Genomic DNA, 12,179 nt, shown 5'->3' with positions numbered 1-12,179 from the left:
TTTTTTTTTTTCATCGCTCACCATTTTCTAAGGGAATCAGAAAAAAAAGTCGAAACTTTCCTTCTCATTTTCTCCATTACAAATTTTCTTCAGCGAGCATCTTTAGTGTTTATCACTTTCCTCCTACGATTCAATTTTCCAATTCTGTTCCTCGCAGCTGCCGGAGATGGCGGAGGAGCGGAGCATAAACGGCGAAGCGACTGGACATGAGGATGACCGTTTCTTCGAGTCCGATCAACAAGACGATGCTGGAAAGTCGACGGAATTGAGTCGAAAGATCCGAGAGCTCGAATCCGGAAATCAGCAGCTGGCGCGGGATAATGGTGAACTCAGCCGGAAAATCGAGACCTTGACGGCGGAGATCGAGGAGCTGAGAGGAGCCGAATCCAAGGCGAGGCGTAAGATGGGTGAGATGGAGCGAGAGATCGACAAGTCGGACGAGGAGAGGAAGGTTTTGGAGGCCATAGCTGCGAGAGCCTCGGAGCTCGAGACCGAAGTGGCACGGCTTCAGCACGAGCTGGTCACGGCTCAGACGGAAGGGGAAGAGGCTGCGGCGGAGGCGAAGAAGCTCCGGTCTGAGATTTCACAGAAAGGGGATGGAATTGAGGAATTGGAGAAAGAGGTCGCTGGTTTAAGGACTGTAAAGAAGGAGAACGAGAAGAGAATGAAGGAATTGGAGACAAAGCTTGGCGCTTTGGAGGTTAAGGAGTTAGAGGAGAAGAACAAGAAGGTCCGTGCAGAGGAAGAGATGAGAGACAGGATTGACAGTAAAGAGAAAGAGGTGGATGATTTGAAGGAGAAGATCAAGGGTTTGGAATCGAAGGTAGCAGAGGGAAAAGCAGAGTTGCAGAAGTGTAAAACAGAGAAGATGGTTGTGGAGGATTCGTTGAGAGAGTCAGAGAAGAAAGTGGTGGCTATGGAATCAGAGATTGTGGAGTTAGAGAGACAGATGGATGAGTCTGAGAAGATGATCAGTGGATTGAAGAATATGGTTGAGCCAATTAATGGCATTGAGCTCAAGTCATGGTCGCCGACTGTAACTGCTGGTTCTGGTGGAGCTGTGGCGGCGGTTGCGGTTGCAGTGGCGGGAGCAGCCGTCGTCTGTTACATTTACCACTCGAAGAGGGCTTAATTCGAGGTAGAATTTTATGAACTTCATTTCTTTGTTTCCTCCTTTGGGAGTGTTTCCTACGTAACTTTCTTTGTTATATGCTTGGGGATTTTGTTGATTTCACAATTTTGGAGTCTTCTTTATTTTGTGTTTGCTTACATCTTTCATTACAATTGTTCTCGGCAACAATCAAGATAGATTGAAAAAGAAAAAAAAACGAGAGTTTCAGCAGAGCGAATTAAAAGAAAAAGACACATTCTGAAATCACACTCGAGAAATAAAAAGGAAATAGTCAGAAGATAATTTGAAAAACTGGCTAGGATCTTTTTTCCCCTGCTATGTTCTTCATATCGAAGTTGGTCTTCATCTACTAGATGATGATGACTTGAGAAGATCAACAACTCCACAACAGTTCATCCACCATGGTTCGACCCCACGATCGCCCGCCGCTAGGAGTGGCTGCAATTGTTAAAAATAAGCAGATGATTCTCTCTATCCTATCTAATTTTGCGTCAAGATATATAAGAAATTTTTAGTTTTCTTTTTGTGTTCCGATTCGAACCTGATTATCTGTGGATACTGGTAAGTCGCGGTTTGCGGTTGTGGCTGCTGAGTCAGCGCTACCGGTAAAGTGTGAAACAGCTCCCACGATCTTGGAGGAGACTTCATCTTTCTTCTCTTCCAAATCGTGCAACAAAGATTTGGCTCCATCTATGCCTCTTGTGACCACATTGTCCACTGCATCCTTCACCACATCGGTCTTGGCCGGTTCAGCGGAGGCGGTGACGGTTTCTTTGGCTTCACCGAGAGCAGAGGTGGCTTTTTCCAAAAGGGTGTCAGCCATTTTTTATGGTCCTCTGTCTCTGTTGTGTGTTTTGATTCGTCAAGACGCAGGAGATTATGAGTAACCAAAAGGAGAGATATATACTATTATTGTGGAGAAGATAGAGAGGAAAAAGTGGCAAATTTGAGCTGTCCAAATTGGTCGCGACTGTTTCAAGTTTCAACGACCTAAACGTGACTTCCTTTATCTAAATCTAATCTTAACTCTAATATAAACCTCTGATTAGAATTTTGTTTGTGTGGAGAAGACGTCATTTGAAAATAACAACTACTTTTAACTAATATAAGAAGAAAGTAATCTTGCCAGCCCACAAAATGATATAATTAGAAAATTTATGGAAGTACACCATTTTCAGATTTATGGTTTAGTTGAGGTTTCCTTTTTTCCGGATAATTTAGTTTTTAGGATTTTATGTAAAATTAGACAACAAACAACAAGAACGTATTCTAGAACCGGAACTTAAAACAACCAATCATGAAAAACTGAAACTGAGACATAAAACCTTATTTAATTATCGCTGCATGGAGTGTGTACCTGAAGCAACACATTATGTAATACCCCAACATGTAACGTGGAGTTTAGAATTTTTGGATAAAGTCTTAACAATTTAAACGAACACAACATATCCTCTGTTCTGCACTCTTCTATCCTCGAACTGATGCACAACCTGAATTCTCGTATTTCCCTCCCCACCTGTGTATTTCCAATGGCCCATATCAAAACATAAGAAAGGGATTGTTTTCTAATCCAGATGGAAGGAAAGTTTCAAAGTTAGGGTTTATTATCCCTTAAACAGACCTGTTTTCTTCTGTTTCAGGGACATGGAGCTCAATATCATCCTCCAAGGGCTTAAACACTAAGTTGATTTTCTCATCATCTACCTCATCTAACGTTGCTGGATTCCACTGTACCAAACCCAACCATAGAAGTTTGCAAGTATGTCAGATGTGATATCGCTTCTAAGTAGACACATTTTTCACTTTATACAGAGTAAAACATACATACCTTTGGAGAATTGTCTTTGTCTATGGTCAGAGCTCTAATACCCTGCGTGTTATTACACAGATTCCAAAATAGCATTGATAAAAAAAATCTAAACATGATACTTGCTACTGTTTTCTTGAAAAAGCACAACCAGAACTTGGGTCAAAGTTGTGTTCTTTACCTCATACACGTCAGGCGATATGGTCTTTCTCAAGATATTCACGGTGATCCGAAACTCCTTCTTGAGGCAATCACTCAGTGTTTGTTTTCTACCTTCACGAATCTGTAAAAAATTTACCATTCAGTTCCAAACCAAGGAGCATATGATATAGGGTAAGATCATGTAACAAATAACAATTACCGATCGAAGGGTTATCTTCAACCCTGTGGGTGACGATCGCTTTAGACCTTTGATGACTGGATTTATCCAATCATTTCCCTCTTTGCTCCCTTCAGCTTCCTGTAAGAGGACCAGAAATAATCTCATACCGTGGAATAAACCAGGGAATGACTTCTGTTCCAGGAAAATTAGATGGCTTACAAATGCTTGTATGATCTGCTTCACACTTTCTTTTGAGAAACACTCATTGATTACTGACTGCCTGCAGATCAGCCATGGCCACAAAGTTAATACCGTCCGTGTGCTTATATATATATATATACCAATGAGGAAAAAAACACTAACTAACACCTCAAGCAAGAAGAAAGTCACTATATATACAAAAGAAGGAGTGTTACTTGTTAAGAATGCTGTCTTGGTCCAGGTTGACTTTCTCGGAGAACTCTTCAATTGTGCAGCGGACTACATCCATGTCTCCAGAGTCTAAACTCACAAGCCGTGCCTCCAGATCCGCCAATTTCTGACAACAAGGAAGGAAAATATGTAAAAGATGAGCATTCCACAGTGTCACTTACAAACTTATTGCAACATAACATTGTTTATAGAATAAATATAGAATCTGTCCGAAATAAATAGTATAATAGTGTACATGCATATATATATATATATATATATATATGCAAAGAAAGGCATCATCAAAAACTCACAGCAGAAGGTACAAAATGCGTTGCCATTCCAATTGCTACAAGTTCTTTGCCGTTCAATCTTGCCCCAGTTAAAGCCAAGAATTCTCCTGCAAATGTCATAAACACACCCAAGTACATTAGAGACTAGCCAAAGCCCAGTTGGAATCAATATTTGGTTATAATGGTTTAGCAGTTACCTAAATGACCAGGAAGACGTGAATGGATGTAGGAGAACCCACAATCAGTGTGAAACCCAATACTAGCTTCCGGAGTTGCAAAAACCTGTCAAATGACATAAAATAGTTGAATCTATACTTGTTCCTGCAACATCATACAGAAATAAGAATATGAAGCAGATTAAACTCATGCATGACTCACAGTTTTCTCTGTCACAACCGAGAACTTCATTGGAACCATCAATGATGCACCTCCACCCATCGATATTCCATTAACAAGAGAAACCTTATACAGACAAATACAATTTCTATTCGGTGAATAATTACCTCCTCAAGTGGACACTTATTATACAAATGAAAATTTGGAAAACTACTAAAAGGCACCTGAGTCTTCTTGTATGTGTGGATATGATAGCAAAGCCAGTACATCCGGTAAACAACCTCAAGGCAAGAATCCTCTGTCGAAAAACGAATCATATCATCTTTATCTTACGACATTATCTCTTCGGATTTGATCTTTCGAAAAAAGCAAACGTGATGATTCTCTTAGCAACTTACTTGATTCCCGGCCGTCATAGAACATCTTTAGATCACCACCGGCAGAGAAAGCTCTTCCTGCACCCTGCAAACATAAGCCATGTTGAGAAATTAGTCTATTGTAGTAGAAAATCATGATCAAACCAAGGACCAAAAAAAAAAAAAAAAAATCAAACCTTGATCAATATAAGCTTTGTTTCATCATCCTTCTCCCACATTTCGAGATACTCTGCAAGCTTGAGGACCTGAGTTTCAAAGTTTTTACATTATGCGTATTTCAGTATCTAGAAAACACGAGAATATTATCAACTTCTGATCTAAGATATTAGTATATACCACTTCCGAAGAGATCACATTTAACTGACGAGGACGGTTTAGTGTAGTCAATTTCACAAAACCTTTTTCCTCTCCAATAACAACCTGTAGCAATGTCAAATTTCCAAAAGTTTTTCATGAATGGTTTACAATTGAGTTATGAAGACACCACAAAAGACTAAAAAAAAAAAGGCAGAGATTACCGGATCATCGATGTTTCGACCTTCTTGAGCCATCTCTAGCTTTCTCAAACGGCAACAAATACTTACTTTATCTGATCAACAAAACCATCAATCAGATATGAAAAAAACAATCTCAAACGACAAAACTACACTGGCAAGAATTTTCACAATACTTCAGACCCAATGTGACAAAATCCCAAGATTTAAGAACTTGCAACAATCTAATTATAAAAAGATTACACAAAATCCCCAGACTATACTTCACTTCCTCTCTCACCAAGACCAGAACACAAACTCCATTCAAGAGATGAATTTATGATCGCAGGCATACAACGATCATCAAACCCTACAACCTCTCACAGTGAAATCAAATGACAGAGGGAGAGAGAGAGAGAGAAAGTGATACCTTGAGAGAGGAGAAGCAAAAGGGGTTTGGTGAGGAATGGAGCTCAAAATATGAGAAACTAAATATACTCTAATCTCTTCTGAATATATGTTCGGACATTGGAAAAATGGCAGGTGAAGCTAATCATCAAAAGGAGGGTTTGGTAAGAAAAGACTACAGTATGTATATGATCAAACCTTTCAGCTTCTTCTACCTACCTCTTTACTTATTAACTTTTTTTTTTTATAAACTGAAACATTTTAATTTCTAATGTATGATTTTTACTAATTCGTTGTACACAACAACTAAATTTTTTTTTTAAACAAAACTTACACCAGTTTCGTGTAGACTTATATAGTCAGATTAATACCACAACAACATAAATACATTATCGTATTGTTCTGTTTTCGTTTAAGCGTGCTCATAATTCACAGTTGATTGCAATTCTGTTAGCAGACCAATAAGAAAAAGTTGAGTTGGGCTATATTAATGTATGGCTTGTGTTAATACGTAATGTGTTGGGCTTAATCGTAGCAAGTTAAGCCCATCCGCCATTAAAGCTCTCAAGCTAAAACAGGCATCAATCTCTCTCCACCTCGAATGAAGAAAGCGAGGGTTCTGCTAAAACCCTCTTTGCTCCCCAGTTGCTTAACCAGAGCCAAGTACTTCTTCTCATCTGTTTCTCAGTTACCCTCTATCTCTCACCAGATGGAGACGGATCCTTCGTCGGGTTCGGAGCGTTACTGTTATGATCCAGTGTTGCGATGGGATCCCCAAGTTGAAGACTACTTCAATAAAGCTTATGGAACTGACCACTTTGCTCGCATTTCAAAGGCTCTCACGTACTGTACTTCGCACCTTTCTATCATCTTTCTGTGATTCTGAAACAACATTGTTCTGCTTCTTCTGTTTTTGGTGGATTCCGTTTTGCCTTATAGCTTATTCATTCTCGAATATCTCCTTAATCGAATTGATTTTTGTTGCTTTTGATCCTCATTAGGCGCCCATCTTCCTACTCCTGCATTCGGGTGAACACAGTTAAAACAACAAGTGACGCGGTTATTGAAAAGCTTACGAAAATCTTAAACGACTCCGAAGATGGCTTGAAGCTAGTGCAACCTGATGGAAGTAGCCCCATCTCCAAGTGTCAGATTCCTGGTTTGGAATATGTTGTTTTTGTCAATGGTTCTGGACCACATAAAATTCAATATGACTTTGGCCTTGAAAACCCTCCGAAAGAGGTACTAGTGAGCAGGAAGTGTGCTGAAGCAGTTCTTAGAGGAGCCCAGGTATCTCAATAAAACTTTAGTGGCTAGGTTTGGATCACAATGATTATTTGGCTTAATGTTTCCATTGAATGCTTCTTTCCTGGTCACTATGCCATTAGATTGGAGTATGATTCCCTATCTTGGTTTTCATTTGTTATATACATGGGTTCTGTTGTAGGTCTATGTTCCAGGTGTACTGGCTTGCACTGCACACGTTGAGAAAGGAGATGCAGTTGCTGTCTGTGTAGCTATCGAACAACCTGGCGATGAAGGTGACTGGAGTGTTAATATGACTCGTGGGACCACCCTTCAGGGTCTACCGAAAGGCAAGAATCAGAATTGTTCCTTTTGCTTTGGTCACATATTATATGGTTGGCCAAGACTTTTGTTTCACTGTAACTGAAACCGAAGAATAGGTCATTGATTTATCAAGAATTTGCTCTGACGGGGCATATTTCTTTTTGTTAGGTTGTTTATTGATCAAAAGTGGTATTATATGAGTTATAGGTAACAACTTGTGGCAGCCAAATGAGTCAAACAATTGAATCTGTCAAGTGCATTAAGGCTAAAAGTTATTCGAGTTTGATAGATTGGATTTCTTTTAATAATCCAGTCGTATTGGATAAGCTTGTTCTGCTGTAGCTTGGGTTGAAAGTGCTAGATTATCCATGATTGTTATATAAGTTATAGGGTTGCCAACAAACATATCAATATTTTGAAGTTGACATGTGCCGTAGTGTTATTGTAGATCCTTTCTATTGTGAACGCAGTGGACTATATATCGGCATGGGCACTACTATGCTGTCAAGGGCTGGGATGTTTCGTGTTTCTCATGGAGTTGCGGTAGATTTGAGTAATAGAGTTTTCAGATTGCCTTCTTTCCATAGTAAGCTTCTTTTTATGACTCTCAGTTTGCTTTCTACTTCAGCTTACAGTTTATGATTCTCAGTATTTCATGATGGGGTATTACTTATATTGTCGTTTTGGCTCCGTAGATGTCCTCGAGGGGGAAATATTTCTCCAAAACCTACCAAGTATTGTTGCTGCTCATGCTCTTGGTATGTGAAATAATTTTCTGTCTACGGCATGCTTATACCTTCACCCCCTTGTATAATATAGTTACGTAAATCCATAATTCAAATATAGTAGATATATATGGGTGAGAAAGCCGGTGGGATCAAAGATTGAGGAATTTTTTTCGAATATCATGTCTTGGCCTCCAGATCCTCAGAAAGGGGAGAGGATATTAGATATGTGTGCAGCACCAGGAGGGAAGACTACTGCAATTGCTATACTTATGAAGGATGAGGGAGAGATAGTGGCAGCAGATAGATCTCATAACAAAGTACAGTTTCTTATGACTACGCAACCTTTTGAACTCCTCACATAATTACGTTTATTGAAACAGACATGATTTCAACTGGCGTTTACTTGCTGACTTATTTACGTTGAATGCTTAAAAATACGAAACAACAGGGTATTCCTGTATGGATTGCAAAATGACCTGCTCCAATTAGCCCGTTTACTGTCTTTGAAAAATAGGTGCTGGATGTCCAGAAATTGTCAGCTGAGATGGGCTTAAGTTGCATAACAACGTGTAAATTGGATGCGCTAAAGTCTGTTTGTCTTCCAAACACACTCAATGATTCAAAAACAGTAGTTAACGGTGACAATAGTGGTTCTATGACATCAAACAAGGAAATGGCATTCGATGCTTCTAGAAGACCTGAGGCTGAAAAATCGTGTGAGAAAACTGGTAATTAAGCTACTCTCTCTCTCTCTCTCCTCATAGCGTCTGCATGGTTTTTGGTTGTTTTCTTCGAAATGTTGGCCTATGCATGTGTGTATAAATGCAAATCCATATATTTTTATCCAGTTTTTTTTTTTTTTTTAAACTAAGCTGAATCTTGACTTTCCCATATATCATCCATATTTTAGCCACCACTGAACAGTCAAATGGAGGGGATAATGTTAGCCAAGCTGAAGTCAGGAAGAATAAGGGAAGGCTGAAAAATGGTCGCGGAAGAACTCAAACCCAAGGTGGAAGGGCTGGAACCTCACAAGGTTTCCCGCCTAATAGTTTTGATAGGGTCCTTTTAGATGCTCCTTGTTCTGCTCTTGGCCTGAGACCTCGTCTTTTCGCTGGACTGGTAAGATAATTTCAAGGCGTGCGCTGTCTTTTATAAACTTCTACCTTTTATGAATTAACAACGAGTACACATTCTAGTATTATGAGTCAACATGTGGATAGCCTTAGCTTAATCAATTGCATGTGGCAGAAATATGATATTTTTATTTGTAGGCTTTTGAAATAATATGAATCCTGTTATACGTGAAGAAAGTGTTTGTAGTAATTCGGACTAGAATTTGTGGTTCTTCCTTCTTCCATTTTTTAGAGTGTTCAGAGGGTGCTGATTTGTGGAATGAATTTGCCACTGCATTTCTTGTAGGAGACTGTAATATCTTTGAGAAACCATGGAAGGTACCAGCGGAAAATGTTTGACCAGGCTGTTCAATTGGTTCGCGTTGGTGGAATTCTTGTATACTCAACGTAAGTATGCAAACATAGTCCGAAATCCGTAAACTCTGAATTGCGTTATCCAAGCTATGCAAATAAACAGTCATGAGGAATTGAGAGTTACCAATATTCTTACCTGTGGATGATTTGTTTTCCATTTTGCTAGATGCACAATTAACCCTAGCGAGAACGAGGCCGTGGTTCGCTATGCTCTTGACAAATACAAATTTCTTTCTTTAGCACCACAGGTTTGGATCTAAATAACCCTTTTCGTTGTCAAATCAGGTGGACATGAATATATAATAAATTGTGTGAGATCTTAGAAAATATTGCATTAGGATCATGTTCTTTGTCATAATGTTTGGTGTGTGTTGTTCCAGCATCCTAGGATTGGAGGCCCTGGTCTAGTTGGTCGATGTGAATTCCCGGACGGATATATCGAGTAAGCATCTATAAACACAAGAGTGATCTAACACTCACCAAAACCAAAACTTTAAAACATAAAACATTGATGATATAAAGAGATGGCACCTGCATTCTCCAACTCTAAATTTCCATAAAACGAATGGAGCTACGTTTTGCAGGGAGTGGTTAAAATCAGGTGAAGAAGAAATGGTTCAGAAATTCGACCCGTCATCGGAGCTCGATACCATCGGGTTCTTTATAGCTAAATTCAGCGTCGGCTCCAAGGATTAAAATGCTGATCCCTGATCCAAGAAATTCCACACAAAAAATTGTGGTTTATACATTGTTTTTGAACCCGAGATTGGTATTTTTATTGATCTTGTTTACTAAATGAGATGGGAAGACATTTCTGTAATCATCTTTTCATTTTTGTTTTTAATAACATAAAAACAGTTTCACATATTAATTACAATTCTTTTAATTAGTATATTCTTCATCACACAAGCTGTTTGGCTTCAAGAGTCTTCTCGTACTCTTCAATGGACTTGAAGAGCTCAGAGAAGTTGCCTTTGCCAAAGCCACCACATCCTCCACTCTGGTAAACCTTCCCTTCCTCATCCTTCTTCATGCATCCTATTCTCTGGATTATCTCTATAAATATCGTCGGCCTATCAACACATATTCACAAATACAAAAGAGATATGATTAGCGAATCCTCACGTTGCTTAGTGCAGCATCTGATGAACCCTAACACGTTTTCCATCAAATGGATAATGATTATTGTGTGTTGTACCTGTCACCAAGTGGTTTTGTGAAGATCTGAAGCAACGTCCCTTGATCATCTCTGTCCACAAGAATCCCCAGTTCCTCACACTCCTTGATCTGCTCGTCGCTAAGCACGTCGCCGACCCGTTTCTTCAGATTCTGGTAGTAAGTAGGCGGCGGAGCAGGCATGAAGTCGAATCCTCCAACACTGCTTCTCTTCCGCATCTCTCTCAGAGTCCTGAATATGTCTTCGCTCATCAGAGCCAGATGTTGTAGCCCTGCACCTTCGTTGTGTTCCAGATACGTCTGAATCTGACTCTTCCTCTTCGTCCCGTGCACTGGCTCGTTTATTGGTAAAAGAACCATTTCATCATTGTTGGCTAAGACCGCCGAATTCAAACCGCTATCGGCGGTTCCAACGTCGTCTGCTGTGAACTCTGCGAATTGGTGGAAACCAGTGAACCCTGCGACGTAAGTTAACGCCGGACCAAGCTCAGGGACGTTTCCCACGGCGTGGTCAAGCCGCCGTATACCGTAATCGAGTGGAAACGACGACGTATCTTCCACCAGCTCGAATCCAGGCAGGAAATCGGATTTATCGGTGTTTACTCCATTGTGACTAACATATCGGAGGACGACATCGCCGTATAGTTTAACCTCAGCGATCGTAACGGCTTCGTCGAGGACGATAGGAGGAGACGAAGGAATGGCACCGTTGGCGACGCTGATGGAGAAAGCTGACTCTGCGTCTTCTACTTCAATCGCGACGGCTCTCACGCCGAGGCCATGGGAAGAGAAGAAGGAGCGCCAAGAGATGTGATCAAAGGATGGGATAGAGGCTGTAGCGGTCGGTCGGATTTCTCCGGCGGCGAGAGACGGGGAGTAGGCAGCAGTGAAAAGGAATCGGAGGTCGCCGGAGGTGAGGAGGTAGGAGGCGTGAACCATGTTTCCGGTGGAGAGATCGGATTTGGCGGAGAATCGCATGCCGAGACCCCACGAGAAGCGACGCGCGACGTTGGTGGCGTCGCCGCACCAGAACTCGATGTGGTGGAAGCGCTTAACCTTGAATTTGTCGGACTTCGGATTCTTCCTCACGAACTTGGAAAATCCGACGAGCTTAAATCCCGGCGATTCCGACGCCGCAGCGCCGTCGTGCTGCTGACTCTCTGAAACTGCGGTGTTTTGGTGCCCCATAGATTTTTTTCACCTTATGCTACAACTAAACTCTGCTACGGCACTCAGTGTGGTGCTTAGTTAAGCTATGGACACAAATAAGGATTTTTTTTTTTAATCTTAAAATCAGCTTATTTTTATCGTCTCATTTTCTCCTCCTGAGTCTAAAGATTGTCAGATCAGATTTTTGACTATTGTTGGATAGTAAACGACACACGTGTACGATCAGATGTTCATTAAAAACGAAGCGTTACGTGATGGATCTCCCTACTAGCCTTTAGATAGATAATTGGTTCGTTCCATCTCCTTGTCAGAGCGGAGTTGTGACGTGTAATACCTCTCTACCGTTTAGAATATGAATATACAGAAGAATTTTGAAAATATTACTAGAAAACGATGGAACCATTATCTAAACCATATACACTTATACAGTATGATGGACGACGAATGTGATGATGACGCAAAATCTTCATCATAAAACAGTCAAAAT

The 12,179-nt window shown here is 40.5% G+C and overlaps 5 protein-coding genes across 5 annotated transcripts; 2 read left to right on the top strand and 3 right to left on the bottom strand.

Annotated features, from left to right (window-relative positions):
- Positions 1-17: 17 nt before the first annotated feature.
- LOC18994217 (peroxisomal and mitochondrial division factor 2) lies at positions 18-1,281 on the top strand. The gene has a single exon (XM_006417842.2). It carries the CDS (start codon positions 167-169, stop codon positions 1,130-1,132), a length of 966 nt encoding a protein of 321 aa, XP_006417905.1. The 5' UTR covers positions 18-166; the 3' UTR covers positions 1,133-1,281.
- Positions 1,282-1,310: 29 nt separating this feature from the next.
- LOC18994216 lies at positions 1,311-2,145 on the bottom strand. Its single transcript, XM_006417841.2, has 2 exons — positions 1,674-2,145; positions 1,311-1,570 (listed from the first exon to the last, which is right to left on the bottom strand). The coding sequence occupies exons 1-2, from the start codon at positions 1,953-1,955 to the stop codon at positions 1,475-1,477; spliced, it is 378 nt and encodes a 125-aa protein (XP_006417904.1). The 5' UTR covers positions 1,956-2,145; the 3' UTR covers positions 1,311-1,474.
- A 285-nt stretch (positions 2,146-2,430) lies between these two features.
- Positions 2,431-5,722, bottom strand: LOC18994215 (3-hydroxyisobutyryl-CoA hydrolase-like protein 5). The gene is made up of 16 exons (XM_006417840.2): positions 5,582-5,722; positions 5,197-5,267; positions 5,015-5,098; positions 4,855-4,923; positions 4,700-4,763; positions 4,526-4,599; positions 4,344-4,427; positions 4,163-4,247; positions 3,987-4,072; positions 3,678-3,799; positions 3,481-3,541; positions 3,301-3,399; positions 3,121-3,222; positions 2,961-3,002; positions 2,754-2,860; positions 2,431-2,648 (listed from the first exon to the last, which is right to left on the bottom strand). The coding sequence occupies exons 2-16, from the start codon at positions 5,227-5,229 to the stop codon at positions 2,600-2,602; spliced, it is 1,161 nt and encodes a 386-aa protein (XP_006417903.1). The 5' UTR covers positions 5,230-5,267; positions 5,582-5,722; the 3' UTR covers positions 2,431-2,599.
- A 438-nt stretch (positions 5,723-6,160) lies between these two features.
- LOC18994214 (putative methyltransferase NSUN6) lies at positions 6,161-10,162 on the top strand. The gene is made up of 12 exons (XM_006417839.2): positions 6,161-6,402; positions 6,561-6,849; positions 7,007-7,154; positions 7,577-7,714; positions 7,824-7,886; positions 8,052-8,173; positions 8,371-8,584; positions 8,767-8,978; positions 9,279-9,379; positions 9,513-9,594; positions 9,727-9,788; positions 9,931-10,162. The coding sequence occupies exons 1-12, from the start codon at positions 6,161-6,163 to the stop codon at positions 10,040-10,042; spliced, it is 1,785 nt and encodes a 594-aa protein (XP_006417902.1). The 3' UTR covers positions 10,043-10,162.
- Positions 10,156-11,799, bottom strand: LOC18994213 (4-hydroxyphenylpyruvate dioxygenase). Its single transcript, XM_006417838.2, has 2 exons — positions 10,545-11,799; positions 10,156-10,419 (listed from the first exon to the last, which is right to left on the bottom strand). The coding sequence occupies exons 1-2, from the start codon at positions 11,708-11,710 to the stop codon at positions 10,248-10,250; spliced, it is 1,338 nt and encodes a 445-aa protein (XP_006417901.1). The 5' UTR covers positions 11,711-11,799; the 3' UTR covers positions 10,156-10,247.
- Positions 11,800-12,179: the final 380 nt, after the last annotated feature.

Source organism: Eutrema salsugineum, unplaced genomic scaffold, assembly GCF_000478725.1.
Source record: "Eutrema salsugineum unplaced genomic scaffold, Eutsalg1_0 scaffold_5, whole genome shotgun sequence".
Taxonomy (NCBI): Eukaryota; Viridiplantae; Streptophyta; class Magnoliopsida; order Brassicales; family Brassicaceae; genus Eutrema; species Eutrema salsugineum.
This window is presented reverse-complemented; position numbering and strand designations above follow the sequence as displayed.